Genomic DNA, 21,746 nt, shown 5'->3' with positions numbered 1-21,746 from the left:
AGACTACTCCTTAACAAAGAACAAGTTGAATCCTGACCTTCATCCTATTCATTCATTTTTATGATAAAACCTTCTTATGAGCATTGCATTCCACTAGTCAAGGCTATCAAGAAGGAGAAGCTCTCTTCTGAGCGTGTAAAGGACCCTCTTTGGAAATACAAGCTTTACTAAGCGGTGGCTGTGCAGGGAGGAGCCCAAAGAGGAAGGGCAGTAGTGCTACTCCTCAGTGAGAACATCCCCCCGGGGTGGCAGGAGACTTGTTAGCAGCAGCAGGAACATGGTGAAGCCCTCCCAGCTACTTCTGCTACTGAAGCATAATCCTTGTAAATGGATTCACAGGGAGACACCCCTGTCATGTAAGAGGAATCACCTGGCTGTTCATTCAAGTTATATCCCATACTGATGTAGCATGGTAAAAGGCATCAGATCATATTGTCCATCTTGTCAGCTTGCTTAAAATGACAATGAAAAGCCATTTTTATCTCCACTTTAGAGACATGCTGTTGTTCTAAAACATGGGATTTTATGGCACATACTTTCCTAAAAATTACATGAAGTAAATATGTCTTCTATGAAAACTGCAGAGAATGTACATTCATAGAAAAATTCTATCTGTGGTTTCCCAAGCCGCTGATGTTTTCACTAAGAATAGTCTGTTTCTGTAGAGTGCTAGAGCTCAGTCTTACACATTTTTCAAGCATTGAAATGCAGGACATAGAAAAATCCATTAGGGCAGAAGGCAAAAGAGATCTAAAAATAAGACTGGCACTGAGAACATGAGATGCCTGGGAAAAAAATCAGTACTGCAAAAGAAAAGCCTCTGACAGTTTTAGAGGCAATAAATAGCAGGCCAAAAATAATCTGAGTTCTAAGAAAGACCTGTCAGAGACTAAGTCACCTTGCTGGCCAAGTGGTTAATGGAAATTGTTTGTTACACTATATTGAGGAAATAGTATTTAAACTCAGCTAAAACAAGGTTTTACTATGGCTAGGTAATAAAAGTAATAAAAGAAAAATATAAGCAGATGGTTCCAACATATGCAGCTGATAAAACAAGTCAATTAAACTGAAGAGTGAACTAGTAATAAAATCATGTCACCTAACATTGTAAGGGCAGAAATCCACGGCAATTTAGATGACAATGAAAAATGTCAATGACTATGACTAGAAAAGAACAGACCTTAAAAATAAATAACTCCGCCTGTTAAGGTATGTCATTATGAGTTTAGCCTGTTCTCAAAAGAGGCAGAAAATCAGAGGATTAATAGAATGACACATAAAGTGACACTACACGATTCACCGTATTTATGCTTCAGACCCAGAAAGCTTCCTGTCCAACCTGGAAAAAAAATGCCATTCAGGAATTAAGATGTATGAAACAGAACTGAGCTCCTGGTTTCTGAATTGTTTATGGATAGAACATTTTGTAAGTTGTTCTTAAACAGCTCACAAGTAGTACATATGACTACACGCATACCGTCATACATAGAGATTGATTATTTTTAAGGCTTATTTATTCTATTTAGAGTTAATATTCATGTGCTAAAATACATTTCTCATTAATGCTAAACTAGATAATCACATACTCTATTTTGTATAATGCATTGTAGATGTAAGTGTGGAAGAACTCTATTTTAGGGTTATTTAGCTATATTTATCTTAAATACAAAGAATTTGGGTTGACCCTCAGCTACCCTTGCTGCTTCTAGTAGCACTATCTGCATATTTATTAGATTTGCAACTGGAAATATATCCTTTGCATACAGACAGGGTTCATGGAGTTTCCCACATATTATATAGCAAACTCAAAATATTTTGCTGCAGTAGATTTTTTTTACCTAGCAACATAAAATGATTGACTTTCCCCTGTCCAATTATGTGCAGACAGCTATCAGAATTACCACAGATGTGCAATAAACTGTCACTCACATAAACAAAGGTTTAGTTAGGGAGCTGGACTTTAAGTGAAGGGAAAAGTCTCATAGTTACGGTTCATCAATCCCATTTCAATCTCCTCTTCTTGTTCTAGGGCAACCCATGGCCTTTATATTTATAAAAACTTATGTGAAACAAGTTTTGTTCTTGTGCAGCTCCAGTGCTTTATTTTAGTTTAACAAAAAACAGAATTTCACCACGATGGAAACAATAATCAACCCGTGATGAATTAAGGCCCTTCAGAAAATTATTCCATTTTTTACATACATGCTATTATCTTTCTAGAGCATCTTCTGTAGTATAAAATACCTGTTGTGTACTGACCTCTTTGCACAAATTTAAACTTAGCTACTACTGTACATGGATTCCATACAGCGCTGTCTTTTTTGCTGCTTGCTTATATCAGATTTACTATTATCAAGAGCAAAGAAGAATTTGACCAACAACAATGTTGCACTGAAAATTTATTTTCACAGTAAAGTACTTGAAATAATAAACTAATCTGATTTTTTGCCATTGTTTTTTATTTAAAAAGAGAGAAATCTTCTCTGTGATGCTGATGCTGACGAGCTGCTGAAAAGCGTCAATATCTTCAGAATGTTTAAAGAAATCAATATTTTACACTTTAAGAATGTTCCATCTTGAAAAAACTAAAAAATGTTTAGAAATCTTAAGACTGCAGGCAATTTATTGTATATGTGTTTTAAGAGAAGCAAGAAACCTAATTTGCCTTGTTAGAAAATGTTGAAAATGGGACCTTCAAGGCATCCTTGAAAACGTTAAAAATTTTTAAATGATAAGATAGGAAACTATTTTCATTATCTGTTTTGAATCTATACAACAGTTCATTTTCTAGAATTCTTTGTAATGTGGCTAAGATATGTTGAGATTCTAATTACTTATCTGTAATATTGATCAACAACTTCCACTTTTCTTATCCCACTTACATGAACAAAGAAGCTCAAATGAAAATTTGGAAAACTATGGTTCCACTTGATTTTTTTTTCTTAAAGAAATGAAGTATCAAAGCTAAAAAACTATCTTCATTTTTTTCTCTTTTGTTCCCTCCAGCTATGCCCCTCACAAGCCCAACCTCAGGCCTTTCTTATCAGCTAGAGTGAATTCCACATTTCTTCTTTTTCTCAGAAAAGTCTTGAGCCAAAATACTCTGTGCATCAGCTGCAAGGGCTATCCTAACACCTTAGTGCAATAGGAGCAGATCAGGAGAGTGAAAAAGCAGCTGAGTGTCTTTGTATCTTTGCAGTGCCTTTGGTTCGAGGGCGTTAGTTTGGATTAGGTATACGGTCTGAATTTACAGTCTGAACCAGAGCTAAATGTGCCCTCAGGGCATGTGGCTCAAACCTTTCTGCAGGGAAAGGTATCTCATAAACATTTGCACCTGTGGGCCCCTCTAAGAAACACCACACAGACTTCTTGTGGCTCACATTACCGTGTCACTTCCCCATCACAGTAACCTGTATCAGACCTTATATGCGAGAGCCTTACTTCTGCCTGTTCTCGTGCAGTCTCTGAGTTACTCTACAACATGGGTGGCCCAGCCCAACTCCCTGCTCCAGATCTGGGCAACATGCTCTGCAACATGCTGTAAAGGGTGAATGGAAGACTTTATCCAGCAGCCACAGAGGTCATGGTACAGAGCTACCATGAATGAACCGATGTCTGTCTTCCAGCACCTCCCCACTCCTGAAGGAACAGAGGCTGTACGCCTTTCTGGGTGTTCTTGCCATTGTGGTGGCTTTGCCCACTGTCAGCTGGAGGTTCTGGGCCAGGAGAGAAGCTGGTACTGGGAAGAGACTGGCAGAACCTCATCTCATTCCTGATGTATGGGACAAGCAACACCGTGTGTATGCCTTTTGGATGCAACGAGGCACTGCTGATGCCCTTTACTGTAAGCTGGCACCAAGCTTTGCATGCTGTCTTTGCATGATATTTCAGGAATGTCTATCCATGTTCAAAACAATGGCTCTTACCCTGTGAGCCTGGCTTTCCCTTATTCTTACAGGACAGCAGCTAACCACATTTGGGCAGGTAAGCGTACTGTGGGCATGGGTCTCTGAGGCCATCCTTCTAATGCTCGTTGTTCAATCAGCACATACAGCTCGTACATCTGAAACCATTCAGACTTTTGTCTCCACAGGGTCAAAAAATGGGAGGAACTTGGCTGGTCCCACATCCCTACCCAGTACCTGGCCCATCAGGACTCTAGCTACAAAAACAACCAATGTTTTACAGGCATTGGTTCACTACTGAAGGATGGACCTCTTGGAGGGCTTCACAGGAGACATTCGGTACCTCTGTGTCTTCCATAATTGTGAGCACAGGCTCAACAGTGATGGTGGCCACTATTTTTTTTCCAGGAAAGGAAAGGATAGGATAATTCATCATAGGACTATACTCCTATACCTTAATATCGCTGAGTCATTTGAGGCCATACCCACACCTGTCACTACAGTCCTCTGCTTCTGAATATACACTTGGGGTTGACGTCTCACTTGTTTGTCCAACTGGGTAGCTATGTGAGAAAGTGTGAGTGAACTACGGAGCTCATTAAGTGAATGGGTTGTGTAGATGATTATCTACTATTAATAATACCAATTGGTTTTATTAAAAAAGTCAGTAAATAAAGGTGTTCTAAGAAATACTGGTTGCAATCTGTGTTTATACATGCACACACGCTCTGTCCCCTATTAGGGAAAAACTAATCTACAGTACAGCTGAGTTCAATATACGTAATACTTCTCATCAGGAGTTGGTAAATTTGATTTATATAGTGAGTGATAAATAGCCTTCCAAAACCAAGTATTGCTTATTTTAACAGTAGGAACCAAATGCCAAAGAGACAAAAAGAATTTTAAAAAAACATTTATATATTTTTACATAAATATTTGCATCTATAGTTAGGATATTTCTGTAAATGTTTTCTGCTGAAGAATGACAAACAACAAAGTTCAAGTCCATTGTTTGGGCTAGGCAATGCTAAGTCATGACTTTAGTCTACCATTTAACACATGAATGCCCTAACACCTGGGCTATTGGCTATTCCTGCACAGGTGAGAATATGCTTGCATTTTTTCTTCCTCCATTCTCTGCCCATTTTTCAAGAAAAAATGGTAATGGTCTTAGGTTCCTTTCCCTTCCATCTCTAATTCCCTTCCTCAAAGACACCAAAGCAGGGGTCTTCAGGTGTCCCAGCACACTGCTGTGTTTCAGTCCAGTTCCCCCAAACAAGTACTCTCTTTAAAAAAAGGCTCTTTTTGCAACCTGTAGAAGGCCATTTGAACTATGTGTATGCAGGTCCTTTTGGTATTTCTCCAAACCAATTTTCATAGACTACCTGGAGATGAGACAAAACTTTCTAAGCTGAAATTTCTGCATTATTGCTTTATAGTTCTCAAGTATTTGCTGGGACATGACTCATCCCAAGCCAGTCTTTCTCTTCATGCCCATTGTTTGCAGTCTGTTGTTGTTAAATCAATATAATCCCACAGAAAACACCAAGATAATCAAACCAAAATACCATAGTAATATAGTAATATATAACTATAGAGCAGCTACAAATCTTCCAATCTGTCATATGCCCTGTTGGAAGCATCTTAAACCTCTAATCAGGGTAAAGCTAAACAAGACCACCCGACAACAATGGCAGAAAAAGGGTTCAGAAAAATTCAACTTAGCTGAGATCATGCTATAACAGAATCATTCCTATGCTATAATGAAGGGATTACTGTGCTTTAAGCAGAGAACTTGATGGAATAAATCTATCTGATCATTCCCTAATTTGTTGAAATTTTATACTTTTCTGATATTAACACTCAGATGCTGACAAGCATTAGTTATGTTTAACGTTATTTGCTGGGTTTAAGCTAATTATGTAAGTAAAGGTAGCAATAAAAGGTTCCAGTATTAAAAAATCATTAGGATAACTATGCAGAGAATAGAGGGAAAATATTGACAGCTGTGGATGGATAATAACAGTAATTGTCAAAAAGACAATTTTACTTTTCAGGTAGGGATGTTGATAAGACAAGCAAAGTACAAAAATGCAGCTAAAACGTATACTTAACCAAGGCAACTGCAAGCAGCAATGGCCAGCTGGATGCCTAAATGATGTGAATAAGCTGGTAAAAATGATTCAGTCTCAGGGGATAAAGTAAATTATAGCATAGCAGAAATCAAAAAAAGAAAATTGTAATCAGCAAGCTCAGCTCCCTCCCCAGAAGCAGGGGGAAGAAACGCAGACTCTGCACAGACCCGTACCATCGTAGCCGTGAACGGAATATTGTCGATCACAGACGAGGCCAAAGCAGACACCCAGAGCACTAAAATGATGGCAACTGCCAAGCGCTGCTCCTCCGGAACCACCTGGAATTAAAAGAGGTTAAATTACTGCTCTGCTGGGATCAGTATTACTCTGGCCTCCTAATGGCACAACGGCACAGGTTCTTCACAGTTTTAATACCGTTTTAACATCTGTTATTCCTTCAGGCCTTCAGAAGGGAAAAATAATTTTTAAGAGGTCTGTCATTTAGTGACACAATTGTTGGTCTTTTTTCAAAGAAATCTGAACAAATAGAAATAAAAAGACTGGTAATTCTAATACTCATGCGTACATTTCACAGAAGAGAAAAACACTGCAACTGTGAATTTTCCCATTTTAGCATTCATAATTTTATTTGTTCACCTTTGTATTTTTTTGTTTGTTAGAGTACAGAAAAGGTTTCTGTGTTGCATTTACAGCAACATTCATGTTCAGCTTTGGACAAACATACACATATTAAATATCATCTGCCTGAAATACAATATGCCTTCTTGATATTGCTGACACGGGAAAGCAATCTTTAACATAAAATAACATAAAACATAAATAATAGCATAAAACATTTTTAACATAAAACTCAAAATTATTATTCATTATTGTAATAGAGTAAAACTATTTTCCTTATCTGATAAAAAAAATGTAAATATTTTAAACATACCTTTATTAACAAAGCTGTCTGCTCCCCTATATAGTCTATTAAATGCAGATGAGCCAAAGCCTAAAAACAGACATTGATATCAAGTAATGAAGTATTTGATGCAGTTAGTTACATTTATTTTTAGTGGATGCAAGCAAATGCAACAATTTGTTCCCATTCACAAGATATCGATATTCATCTCATGTAGCTTTTACTGCAATTTGGCAAATGGCAGGAAGAAAAGACAAAGCATAAATTCTAGCTATTTGTGGGAAGGGGTTGGTTGTACTGAAATGACTGGTTAGATTGGTTAAGAGTATAGGGCACAAGTATTGGAGAACCACTGAAATTTACAGTTTACATTCTTTAATTAATACATTTTTTTTTGCCTAAATATCTGAAAACAACTGATTTTAAACCAACTTCCCCAAAACCTTGAATGTATTCCTAAGCAGAATATAGACAGAAATATATCATATGTTTAAAAGGTTGCATCAAACTGGGCATCTTGTGCTCAGCCTCTGCTGAAGAAAAGAGAGAACAAGATACATAATTCTGTCAAACAGCTGCTTCAGCCCCCATCAAGAAAAGAGCACTATTCATCTGCTAAAACCAGGCAGGAGGTCTTATGTGAATGGAAATAAGAGCAGAGCTGGCAACACCCGAAAGGCAGGAAAACGCAGCTCTCTGACCCCTGTGTCAGATGTCTGGACCGAGGAGGAGCCCTCTAACCATTAGGCTGGAGGAGAGCCTGGAAGAGGGCTGGAGGGCTCTCTGTCCCCACTATGGAAGCTACTCCCGTTTCTGTAGGAAAAGCAGATAGTGTCCCAGACAGCCATGGTCACTACCTATGAGGAAGAGACATAGAAAGACTCAGGTGTGGAGGTTATGGCTCTAACCTCTAGCTGGTAGGGCCACTCTCCTTGGGCAGACGGGAGAATAAAACGCTGAGTCTTCACACCCCAAGAGAATGATCTATTCCCTCAAACCACAAGGCCAAAGGGGAGGGGAGAGTCAAATCATGAATGAAATAATACTCTCAGGTTGAATGGGATATATCTATTTTTGACTTTTCTGTTTCTCAGGGGAGAAAATCACATCATCTTTGGTTCAGCTTGGACCAGTTTGTCTTCCACAATGAAGAGTCAGTCAGCTGCAATACTTACTGCCTGAGACCCTCCTGTTCAGAATAGTGGAAGCCAGTATTCACTAGACATGACTTCTATACTTTATATTTAAAAATATATAAAATATAAAAATATTTTATATTTTAATATATCATTTTGATTCCTATCTATCTGTATGACTTTAGCAACTCAATGTTTACAAGAATGTTTTTTAAAATATATGTAAAAGTAGTAATGTTAATGAACTATAATATTTTTTGCAATTGCTTTGTGTACATACTTTTAACAAATAATTGTCAGAAAGCAGAGTTCAGAGTTACACTGCTGCCTTGTTAATTAATTATCTACCAACACAACATATTATTTTTCAGTAACAGTTGAACTTTGTTCTGGAATCCATGCATGATACTGTATGAGAGAGGGACAGTAGCACATGCACATTATTCCTTCAAGACAGCCTGTCTGCTGGTAGCCCATGAAGCTAGAGACAGGGACAGCCCAACCAACTTTAAGAACTCTCTGCGATATCCAGGCTAATCACTTGCAAGCACCTGAGTGAAAGCCAGCAATTAGCAGCCTGTCTCTGGCTTCCCCCAGAAGGGACCCGCACGGAGGCTCTCCTGGATCTTCCCCATCCTCCACGAGGAACTGCACTAGCCGGTGCCTTCAGGCAAACTACTGCCTGTCTAACAGCTCAAATTAGAGACTTACTGCAGAAAAAAATCATGTAGCTTTTGGATCAAAGTTTAATTTATGCAAAAAAATTTGGATGAAACCCTCTTATGGACAGCATGTCATGATGACTGCTGTAAATAAACTCTGCCTGAAGAGATTAAGGTAAAATGTCATTTTCTGACTATAAAGTTGAACAAAATAATGTATCCCTGAGAGGCAAAGGAATTTATGTCACAAAGAGACAGAAGAAACAGAAAGAATGCATAGCTTCTAACAGCCAGTTTTGAACAGGGAATAAAAAGACAGTTGTAGAGATGAAATACCCAAAGGCAGCAATAGAAAACCAGCAATCCAAAGGATTTCCAGCTTTTTCTTTGCAAAAGAGCTACCAGACCACATTGATTAGCACCCAAATAAAAATGAAGTTCAGTGAATTACAACAGTCGTAACTGAAATCCGGCAGTAAATGGCAAATAACCCAAATAACTTCCTGTGTGTTTTACCGTGTTTTTGTGCAGTCACACAGCACTCCAATCAAAACAGTTCTATTCAAGCTAAAACAAAAAATACATCAGGGAATGCAACTAATATACTGTTACAGCAACAGCAAACAAAACAAACATGGCTTCAATGTGGATTCCCAATAATGGCTAGAAATTGCAAAGATATGTAGAACTTGGTAGCAGAGAACTAAAAGTAGCATGTGCTAATGGGTGCACAATAAATGAACATTTCTGATGAATTTTAGACCTACTAGCTCTCAAACAAGCTTCCTAATGATAATCAGAGCTTCCATTCATCTTCTCAGGGGTTACCAGATTTTGACTTTTAGTTTGGAATTAATTAGAGTTAGTCGAATTATTCACAAATTGTATTTGTTTCTAATTTAGCTGCTGCTTCTGTTGGGGAATTGCTTTTCTTTTTTATAAATTCCAGTTTAAAATTTTTGTGTAAATTGGTTATTCAGGGAGTGCTGGGATAGGGATGGGGACGAAGGGGAGGTTGTGCAAGCAAATTGGTAATTACAGGCTGTTCCCAGACTGCTCGCTCAGACAATTCACTACCCATGGGAATACAGCGGTCACTAAGGTTTTATCAGTCATGTTTCTACAACATAATCACATCATTTAAACCAAACAAATAACATCTAGAAAATAACAAGCATTCTATGGAACACATCGTAGCCTTGTTGACATGTAAATGTGGGTATTCATACAAAGAATAACATTTGAGGTAAAAATAAATCCACCCAGTATATACAAAAATATCAAGCAGAGTAAAATGGGATATAAACCTGGCAGAACTGGCTGAATCAAAGAGCCTATCAGAAACAGATAAACACAAAGAAACTACACAATAAGACTTCCCCAGTACCAAATAACCTTTCAAAATGCAATTGCAAAATGAAATTCAGTGATATCAGCCTTTCAAACAAAACTCACGTGAAATCTCCCAGGCCATTTGGTAGCCAGCATTAGCAGCATTTTTAATCTATGGTTTATTCTTGTTCTGTTTTTTTTCCCTATTGCTTGTCTAAATAATTTCAGAATAAACACATAAATACATATCAACTATCTGCTCACATAGATGATGCACAAACCTGGAAGCTGAAATTCTACCTTTTGGGAAATTATTGTATCAGATGTATGTAGCCTATGTAGCAGAGGGAGAGACAATGAAACCAAGCTTATGTCAAAAATTAAATATCAAAGAAGCCCAGCCAACTTCCACCACTCTGCAATTTCACTCTGGACTACTATGGCTATAGCTACATGACTCTAACTTCAATATTCCGGAGGTACTGAACCTGCAGGAGGGCTCTGCACTCATAATTCACATCGTAAACTGGTTCTGACTGTTCAAACTATAGGAACCACAGAATCTTACCTCCATGAGAACAAACAATGCTGCAAAGAAAAGAAGGGTTGCCCATTCAACTCTGTTTAATATCATCTCAAAATCATGGATGTCTGCTAACACTAGCAGCCAAATAGCTCCCAACATGGCAATCCAGCCTGTGTGAGAAAAAGAGAGAGTAACAGTGACCACTTTACACTTCACAGCCTTGTTATGTACTAGCAGCATAAAATGCATAGTATCACATTTTTCATTCAAAGATTTTTGCCATGCTTTTGCTCTGCATCTTCCCCAACAGGGAAAGAAGAATGTTCTCTGCTTGCAAATTAAAAAAAAAAAAAGAAAAAAAAAAGAAAAAAACAAAACCCAGCTATTTAGAGGATCCACGGCAGGCTGCTAGCAGCTTTCTGCTAGGTCTAGCAGAGCTAAAGATATTGAAGACTCTGCAAGCATAATCAAGAAGAAAAGTCTGGGTTATGCAAAAAGACAGGGAGTTTGAATCACTAAGAAAACTTGCAGCAATGAGGAGATGGACTGAAGGACTCTGCAAACACAGAAATGCTGGCTGCAACCCAGGGCCTTGAAAACTGACTGGCTACATATGCTAGAAGATAATCAAAGAAAATGAAAAGCTCTTTAAAACAGGAGAGTGATAAGACAACAAAAAAGTCTCTTTCCATAAAGGATGCCTGTACATATCCCAAGGAGTTTTAAGACACATATTTTGGTTTCTGACTGAGAGAAAATGCAAATAAAATGCACAGAGAGCTCAAGAAAATAACCAGAGAATCTCCTATCTGACCAAGACTCGTATTCTCTCTGCCCAGTTAAAATACTTTCTGGAGCTGTTTGATTCTTCTGGCACATTCATCTTAAACAACAGAATGGGATTTCAGACATGAAACACAAATGTTTTTCAGCATTTTTCCCCCTCTGAAGCTCCTTTTGTCCGTCTTCACCATTTTTTTGTAAATAGCAGATGAATTTTTGAATGCAAAATAAATGAGATACATAATTTTAGTTTTTTTAATGAAATGCAAATAAAGCCTCCCACCACTTCAAGTCATTTCTCTCGTTGTTGTGACTACTTCATTCACCTCCCGCTAGTTCATATATTCACAGTTGGAAAGTGATGGATTCAAAAAATTGCAGAAAAACTGAGGAGGAAAATAGAATAACAGTCTTTGCTGGCAAACAATGTCAAGTCACAAACTTATAATCAAACACTAAATATGATTTATAGAAAAGAGAAAAAGCAGAAAGAGGAATAAAGTTAGCCCTCTGCAGTACCCTTCAAGGTCTATAGTTCTAAGAAAAACAAACATGGAAGACTGATTCAGAAGTTCAGGCCATTCAACTTTATAGCATATGCATACATTTTTCTTTTTCCTTGTGTTAAAGGAAGAAAAAGATCCAAAAACATCCAACATTTCAAAATTAAAATTGAGTTATATTCCATTTAAATCTTATTTAAATACAAAAGAAATAAACAGACCAAATGTTCTCCCTGTTCTTGAAGCTATAAATAATGACTGATACATTTTTCAAAAAACCTGAAAAGTGTCACATAAATATTCCCTAATCAGGGAAGGTGCTTTTCCTTTCTTGAAATAAGTACATTTTAAGAGCTTTCAGTGACATATTGCACTCTCTAAATGAGAATTTCACATTAAGTGTGATCCATAAGGAACATCTGTTAAAAACATTGCATGTGCTATGGAAGAATACAGGTATAAATTCTTACAGCTGTGCATCACTAAGGGCAGGCCATTACAAATGCCACACCATATTGTGCAATATTGTTTTCATTAGATTGCTTCATGTCCCATTTTTTGCTACTTACTCTCTCCCACTAGGTTAGTCTGCCCTTGCTAAAAGCAGAAGGGGTGTCTGCAGAGCTGCCGTTGCAAACACCTAGAGATAACTTTAAACTAACAAGCTCAGATACTCGTGGTGGAGGATCACGATAGCACAAAGCTGAGTGTAGGTGACCAAACCTGCCCGAAAACCTGAGCACGTGGCCAATCTAGTGGTAGTTCGACTGGTCTGTTTGGTAATGGCAGCTAAACTTGCTTGAAACCAGCTCAGGGTTCAGGGGACTTCTTTGATTTGTTTTGGTTTTCTGATGCTGCAGTATTTGTGCAGCAGTGAAATCATACTTCTTGCACTATTTGATTCAGAAAACAAGCTTCTCTCAGTGATACCTACTCCTCAGCTGTTGACCTATCTCGTTGCTCTCAAGCATCTTCAAGTGCCATCTGGAGATGTCATCTTCTTTCCAGTGCAGCTCTCCTCTTGATTTCCCCAAAAATGGCTTCTGTCCTCTCCACCTGACTGTAACCTGATTTCCAATACTGCAAATCACTTCTCCCTTCCCCAGGCCTCTGCCTACTCTCCTTCTTCTTGAAAAGCTTCGACATGGCCAATCATTCTGGTCTTGCTGATTCCTTGATAAATGGCTATCACACAATTTTTTTTAGCCTAGTGCAAATCTAAATGCTAATCTATAGGGAGATGCAAAGAAATACTTGTAAGGGACAAGGTATGAAGCATCAGGAAATTAAGTTTTTGTCAGCAGAAATGCTGCCAAATACAAAGCCAAAGCTAAACAAAGATCTGAAAACTCCTGAGTGTAAGGAAGTCAATGTATCCAGACTTTTGTAACTTCAGCTCCTAGATTGTTCCCTGATACAGATTTTGAGTAAAATCTGATCTGAATGACACACTCAATCCAAAAATCATGTCTCACAGCCAGCTCTGCTTGCCACCAAAGACAGAAGCATTGCCATTTTGCTAACCAAGTCCATTCCCTATTTTGGTGTGCTAATCACTGTGCATGGTCAAAAGCAGCTCAAGTATGAACATTATACTGCAAGGGAGGTAAAGAGCAAAAGCAATCGCAAGAGAGAACAGGGCTAGAAATACTAGGTCATAACTATCTCATCCTTCCAAATTTTGCAAGGGACTGGAGCAGGTGCCTGTCTCTGTTCTCAGCTTGTCCCTCAGTAACCATTTGTGCAGAAGACTCTTTCAGACTTTTGTAGCTTCAGATAGACACAGTTTTGCTTATTCTCTTCTATCCTCAAGTGTGCTGTGCTGTGCACGGTTAAACAGCTGCCAAATTTTTCTATGAAGAAAGAAATTGTTACCACCTACTGGGAAGAGGCTCCAGGACTGATGTGAGCTAGGAGTGATAATACTCCCCATTGCTCAGGATGAATGCTGAAGTCTGACATAAGCTGAAAATGCTTAATGGGTTTTTGTGTTTGTTTGTTTGTGTGCCTGACTCAGATATGTGTATAGTCTGAATGTCAAAATGGCAAAGGTCTTACAGAGGATCTGTCTTTTTGCTATCACCATTGATAAATATTTTACATCCTGCCTTTCCTAAAAAACAAGTGAATCTGTCCATTAGTTTTAAACAATTATTTTTTTCTGAGCACAAAGAAAGGAGTATGGAAAAGCAATATTCCACACTCAGTGGCTGATTTTTTCCAGTGATCAAGTCTTAGCTGTTCTTGAATTTCAGTAAAAACAGTGGGCCCAATTCCATCTTAAATAAACAAAGCTGAGTGCAAGTCCTTTGAGAAGAACACTGCAAAAGGAACTAGATGTGTGCAGATCAGGAGCTCAGTAGCTGTGTTTTACTGCTGTTTTGTACAAATGCAGGTGACAACATTAGGTACAAATTATGTGAAGAGTTTAAGAATAGCAATTTCTCAATAGTCCTGGAACAATCTGTGATAATGTCTTGGCATTTTTTCTATCCTCCTGCTTGGTATAAAAACAAATCAACTTGAACATGCTATTTGGAGATAGTAATTATTCGCTAATGTTAATGAAACGTAATTGAATTGCCCAAGGGGTGGAAAGAGTCAAACATATTCTAGTACCATGTGTTTTATCGGCATGTATTAACTTCACGCACAAAGGTTTACATGAGAGAATGGTGCCCTTCTTTACAATATTATTCCCCTCTCTTCAGCCTGTGGCTGAGGATATTGATGGGTCCATGCCGTGTCCTCCTGGAGTACCCTAACAAGACACTGTCCAAAGAATTAAACAAGTCAGCTGCCAGCCTGGGCTGTACAGAGCATATTACAATATGTATATACACAGTTGGTCCAAATTATCTTTGCTTTCCCTGCTGTAACCGTAAGGAGGAGATGAGAGTTACCTGTCTCTTTTTCAGAGGGCACAGGATGGGACATGAGAGGAGGGGACAGGAAGGACGAAATCCATGAAGGAATCTGAGGGGACTTCATGCAAGATCCCCATTTATGACATCTTTGAATGTCATGGTTTAACTTAAAGTACTCCATAGTTAGACTGTAATAATGCCTCTTTTTAAAACCAGGTCACAGCCATATTAATGTGTGTTACAACTGTTTAAGTGACTTCTCTTCTCTGAACTGTGCATCAAAGTTAACTAACAACTAAGTACATCTATCGCATGTTAGCCTGCCTTTACAGGGGGTTAGTGACAGTGAACATACTATATTGGTGTTTTATATACTCAGCTAGCTTTGCATTTGCCCTAGATCCAATTAGAAACATATTCCTTAATTTTTAAAGAATTGAAAGTACCAGAATACATTAAAGCTGGCTAGAGAAATTGGCTTCTATTCGTGTATTTTCTAGTTTATTGGGCTGTAAAAGATCATCAGGAAGAAGATAAATAGAAATAATTTTTTAAAATAACTTCTCATTACTACAGTGAAAGCAAAGTCCATTTATATTTGCACAAACCACTTCCTTTACTGCCTCCTAGTGCCTCTGCCTCACAGCAATTGATGTTCAGGGGAAAAAAAATGTGGAGAAACAAACTGGATCTAAATTCCATTTCTGCACTGATATGGTATCTGTTGAAGACAGTGACCATTTCTATTGATTCTAGGAAAAAGAAATAGTATCAAACTTTGTTATAAAATACACCTTGCAAATTTTGTAATGTATCCTTTATAGAAAAGGATTCTTTTGTCTTCTTCCTGGGCCCAGAAAAAAAGTACAGCAGAAATAGCTTGAGTGCTTTGCTTTTCTCATACACTTTACCCAACAAGGTAAACCATTTTTAGAACAATAAATAGCTCAGGATGAGCACAGTGTTATTGCAATCTGGCTCAGAAAACCTTATTTTGAAATAATCAGGCAAAAGAACTTGAAGATAGAAAGTAATCTAATAGAATCAAGTAGAAGTTTAGAATATGTGGAAGGAAGGTAGATGAGACAGAAAGAAATGAAAAAACATTGCCGTGCAAGCTGTAGGCCTTTCAAATGCTTACTAAGAAAATTTGTGTTCCTTAGTAAAAGTAATTTTGTCTGGCCTACTACCAGCTGAAAAGTGTGGTACATGTTAACATGTAGATATTGTATGTTCATTTTAGGTGCACTAGAGTTTGAAATATTGTCTTTCTATATGAGTACTGAGAATGCAGTTAAAATTTGCCTTGGTGGAGACTGACATGGCACCTGAGACATAAGCACTGGTAACAAAAGCTGGGGTAACTATAAAATAGTAGTTATATACTTCATACCTATATGAATATGCTGCTCAAGAAAGAGATGTGCAGGTCTTACTTTTAGGCAGGAAGAGTTAAATGCACAAATAAAGGATCAGGAGCAACCAGATTCCTAACAGGCCTGTAGAAAAGACTCTAGAAATACAGTGGATCAAAACTGAACCCAATGGTCTACTGGGATGCAGGATGAGGACTACAAACCGTAAATCATGTGACATAATCTCTATTCTCATCACTGGTAAATCCTGAGGTGGGGTACTTTAAGAAAGATGTGCACATTAGAAAATCCATGGTAGAGAAGTAAGAATGATCAATGGTCTGAAAACTTGACTTTTGAAGAAAAATTTAAGGAATCCAGGACATTTAGCTCAAGGACAAGAAGATTAAATGGGTCCTGGCGAAAGCCTTCCAGCTGCTCCAGAAGCCAGAGAATAATCTGTTCCCCACGACAAGGGCAGATAGAACAAGAGGGAACAAGGAGGAGGCGTAATAGCAGTGAGAAAGATTAGGCCACATGGTAGGATCACATGCTACAGCTACAGAGAAATCAGTCAGAATTTTCAAAATCAGCTAGACCAGCTTCCGCCAGGAAAAAAAGCAATAATCCTATCTGGGGACAATGAGATGAACCGACTTATTTTTTTAGATGTTTGTAATTGAGCAAAGTAGGATAGGCTTTTTTGTTTGTCTTAGTTTTACTCACAGTCTCCATTTGCCAAAACAGCCACAGCAACTTTTTGTGAACTAAAGAAACCATCTTAGCCTGTGAAGTATATACCAGCCTTAGCAGCTAAAAACATATTTAGTGCTTACTTTGGAATCATTGTCTACATAGCATGTCACTGAATATATGAGAAAGTCAAGTCTATCAATGTGTTCCAACAGCTTAATCAGAGGAGGTCTGATAAACTCCAGCAGCATACATAATCATACACTCAACTATACTCTTACACATGCATATAAAAATATTTTGGTCAAACAATTAAATCAGACATATTTGCACTAGTGCTCACTCTACTCCTGGAACACGCGTCATCAGTAGTTCTGAAAGCAAAACAAAACGTCCTGTATTCAGGTTTTTACAATTTTTTTTTTTTTTTTAATTTTATCATGTGTCCCAGAAAGTATATATTCTGAAAGCATGCTGAATTTTTATAAATAATACTTGTTGGCAGCTGATGAGCATTATTTTATTTTTAATATATTTTTAGGAAATTCCCTTCTTACAAGCCAATTTACTGGTCTTTTGAGCAGTCTCTTTTCATAGGCTTAGCTTCCTAGAAACTGTTTCCAGCTGTTCTGTGCTATTCGTAGCACCACAGTTTAAGAACAGTTTACTCCTTGGGCAAGGAACTGTGATGGTGACAGCCCAGCACAGCTTGTGCTGCAACCGGAAATGCTCAGTACAACATACGAAGACTGAAAGATCATGAAAAAAATGAAAGATCATTGAAAAAAATTGATGAAGACTATAAATCCATTCAAGGCAAAAAAAACTCCAGAAATTTAAGATGACAGAAGAAATTTCAAAGTTAAAAAATAGAAGTATTGCATAAACAAGGAGACAGAAGACTAGCTGCTCTTTAATTACAGATCAGCACATCTGCATCAATCCAGAACAGACAGGATTTTATTGCTTAGCTGCAATGTCCTGAGAATGGAGAAATCATATTTGCCATTGTATTGCAATGTCAACACTGAACTTTGTTAACTCTCCTGATCAATCTAACCACAATTTCACAGACGACATAGGATGACATTCAAGACAGAGCACTAAGAAAGAAATCATAGTTAAAGAGTGCTATAGCTGAGCACTGCATCTACACAAAATTTGTGCTGACAGGTATATAGTTGTGTATATTGCATCAATACATAAGTCTAAAATATTCTACAGCATTCTACAGTAAAGGTCATTGCAAACAAACACACTGTTGATATAGCCTCATTGACTCTTGCGAGTTGAAAATAATATGAGAAAATGCAGATATCAAGATACAGCAAAGGTCAACTTTTTCAGAAGTATAAACTAAACTACACAAGGTGCTCTAGCATATACAACTTCTTGGTTTTTCCACGTGTCAAATATAAGGGCAACTGCAAGAACAGAGGATATTTTTCCATGCTTAATTGCATGTTTGTAAAGATAACTGTGCACTTTAGAGGGCACAATTTTGTGAAAACTATCTTAAAAGAAATAAAAACTTCAATGGCCCTGGAAAGCAGATCTCTTATTCTCAGAAACAAAGTATTATGCTGAGAAGGAGAAACAGCTCAAATGTGGACCAGACTTTCAGAGTCATAGCCGATGCTGACTACATCAATTAGCTCCACTCCAGAAAGCATATTATTGCAAAACAATTGTCAAATTTATTTTTAATTCATATACACTCTAGCAGGACTTTTTCAATATCACTGTGAAGCAAAGACATACTAATTCTTTTAAATACAATTATGTCCATTTTCATTTTTAAGCCACTATATGCACCTGCCATGTGACAATTAAATCTCCATACTACCTACTCAAAAACCAGCAGCAAGCCAGTCATTCGCATTTCTCTTCTTGACATCAATGTAAAAGTACTAGACATCTTAAGCTAACATTGCTGCATGTCAGAATAGAGAGAAAGGTAATAGGCAGAGAAATGAAGCAAGAGCAAAGAGGAGAATAGAGCTAAATCTGGGTAAATACACCAGACGCCACTGACTGTTGCAGCTGATGCCACCTAGAAGAAAAGTCTGTAGATCAGCAGCTGTAACCATGGCTGGAAGGAGTGCCATAAAGGGTTAGGGCCATTCAAACAGGAGAACAGTGCTCTAAGACATCCTGCTACAGTAAGTTGGGCACTCTTGTCACATGCTACAATTTGCTGCTCTGTTGCCTACCATTATCAGGCCAGGAATTAAAGAAAACCCATTAGTTATGCAAAGTCATAGCTTCATATAGGTGCAACATTAATGGAAAATTAGTAAGAGAAGTTGCCAGCACCAAGAGTGCACACAGGACAAGCAATTACGATAAAAGGTCATTCTCATGGGTGGAAGCCAAGTACCTGACAATGAACTGGAGCACAGAAAAACAATTAACCATTTAATCAGTATCAGCTGTCACAAAAGATGCTACAGAAGATATCCAGTATCTAAAAATAAAAAGGCAAAATACTGACCCGCAGTGGAAAGAAGCAAGTAAGGAGCTCTGAGGGAGAGCTGCACAAGCAGAAAGGGAGCACTGGGAATCAGTGTGGTAAGGTGGGCTCTGAGGCAGCCCTGAGCAGCAGCGTTGCAGAACTGGGGCCAGAACAGCCAGGCATCCCTACCCAATCCCTACCCAACTCATCCTGGAGATGTGTTCAGAAAAGCCTGTGCTCTGGAAGCCAAATGAGCAGAGAAGCCTACAGCCTTTTCATTGTCATTGCCTTCACTGGATTAGTGTATTTACTGCTCAAAAAAGCTAAAAGCTGATCCATGGCTCAACAAAGTCAACAGAAACACACCTGTTCTTGTCTAACGACTTTGGCTCAGACTCGGAATACAGAGACAATTTAGTAAAATCAAAGTCCTTCTAATCTGATGCAGCCCTGTTGCCCAATAAATAATGCTGCCTGTGGTCTAATAGAGGAGCTGGCCACAAGCTTTGTACTAACTGTGCAAGGCCTTAGGACCTGGCAGCTTTTGTCTGGACTTGGCTAGGCTTGTCTGGAGCTTGGTCTTAGCTTGTTTACTTGTTTCAGCAATTGCCTAATGATTAGATGGATATTACCTAATTTTAGCTTTGCTTAGCTTTGCATAAGTGTGTGGTTTATGCCTATTGTTACTAATTATTATATACATATGCATAACAATTAGCATTGATGTGTAGAATGAATTATTTATGATCCTAGCATAACGATGCAGTGTAAAAGAGTACAGATAGGGAGTGATAGCAAAGGTCTTGAAGGGCACAGGATGATACCAAAGGCCCCAGGGCTATCAGCAAGTCAGCAGTCGTTAGTTATGGGCAGTAATGCCAATTTAGGAGCAGGACAAGATCTATTTTAGGAGTAATCAAAAAGACAAGTAACAAGTACATAACATAAGTCCAGCACACCATACATGATAAAGTTGGATGTAACATGGAGTTGGAACCGATGTGGGGAAAAAAAAAAAAAAAAAAAAAAAAAAAAAAAAAGAAAAAGAAAGAAAGAAAGAAAGAAAGAAAAAGAAAGGTGTAAGACATTAGAAGACATATAAAAATGGGCTCATATAGACCCAAGCCACCAGGAAGAAGAAACTGTCAACATCAATACCATACACCTCCTAGCAAAGAGGAGAAAGAAAGCTTATCACACTCCTCTCGGCAAACACCTGAAAATACCAACAGCTCATCATGATTCCTCCCAGCCTAAAATTGTGAATCTTAGCACCTTGCAGAGCATGGAAGCATGGCCATAATATTAGAAAATAAGGGGTAGATGCTAGGAGTGTTCGGGGTTTTGTGTACAATAGCTTTTAACTGTAGCACTGTCAGTGAGTTTGTATATATTAGATAACTTGGACTATAAGTGTCAGCATTATTGTAAGGGGACCAGCAATTAACTGTTTGTAGCATTTTGCTTACACTGATAAAATTTTAATTAGACTAACACTAAAAAAGTAGCTCATATGAGGAATGTTCCCTTTTTTGCATACAACAAGAAGAGCGTAACATCATCACTGATACTTTCAAAACTAGAGCCAACTATCATATACAGAGAAGGTATCCCTAATCCAAATGTTTTGGGGACCAAAATTATCTACTTCACTGATATGTGTGAAGGACTTCTTAGGCAACTACAGTTTATTCAGGCTGGTATCTTGAGCTGTATAGAAAAGGTCCATAAATATTGGTTCCCAGGATTTGCATCTGGTTCTTTAATTTGTCAGATTGTTTAGGAAAGCTAGCTTTGCAAATGAAATAACAGAGAAAGAAATCTTGGTTTTAACAGCTTTAAATACAGTTAAATTCAGTATCATTTGAGCAGTCAATACCTGTAAGCTCTCTTCAGCTAAAACTGATTACTATCACAGACCCTAGATATTTTGGAGAAAAGTGTTAGACTCACTGACAAATTAGAGAGCAGATATGCACTTTTTATACCAAGGATATACTGATAGAAGATCTGAAAATGGGATAAACCTAACAATGTGGCTTTTGGCATTAAGCCTTTGCTTCCTTTAATCTATGTCATACAGCAGGTGTTGTAGTTTAATATGCTGTCTGTCTTACTGGGATTTCTGTATTCTCAGCACTATTCTATTATATACTATACTGTACTCAAACATTTTGTAAATAATGCCTCAGTAATATTAAATAATTTTGTAATGGACCTTTCATTTTAACTATTGCCAAAACTCACCTGAAACCAAGCATTTCCAAAACAAAAACACTTCTCTTCTACTCCCTCTCTATGAGTACAAATGTCTAGAAATTGTTAGAACTTAGCTTGTTTTTTTCTGTACATATAATTTTATTGCTTGTAAACAGCAATAGATTTATACAACTCCACTATCATACAGTGTGGCAACATAAAATGGTTTAATCTACCTATAACCAACAGCAGATGAGAAAAAAATACAGAGTAACAACAGTTCAAAGTGTAAAATTAGGAGCCTTGTAGATGTCTTGGAGTTAACACGTCTTT

The 21,746-nt window shown here is 37.8% G+C and overlaps 1 protein-coding gene across 1 annotated transcript in view; it reads right to left on the bottom strand.

Moving 5' to 3' along the window:
• OCA2 (OCA2 melanosomal transmembrane protein) overlaps positions 1-21,746 on the bottom strand; it is a 181,611-nt gene that overhangs the window by 60,380 nt on the left and 99,485 nt on the right. Inside the window, exons 18-20 of the mRNA XM_062574955.1 lie at positions 10,601-10,728; positions 6,933-6,992; positions 6,214-6,318 (exon numbers count right to left, since the gene is read on the bottom strand). Coding sequence (XP_062430939.1) covers positions 6,214-6,318; positions 6,933-6,992; positions 10,601-10,728 — 293 coding nt within the window. The remainder of the gene's footprint in view (positions 1-6,213; positions 6,319-6,932; positions 6,993-10,600; positions 10,729-21,746) is intronic.

This window comes from Rhea pennata, chromosome 1, assembly GCF_028389875.1.
Source record: "Rhea pennata isolate bPtePen1 chromosome 1, bPtePen1.pri, whole genome shotgun sequence".
NCBI classification, from domain to species: Eukaryota; Metazoa; Chordata; class Aves; order Rheiformes; family Rheidae; genus Rhea; species Rhea pennata.
The sequence above is the reverse complement of the archived record's forward strand: the minus strand, read 5'-3'. Positions and strand labels throughout refer to the sequence as shown.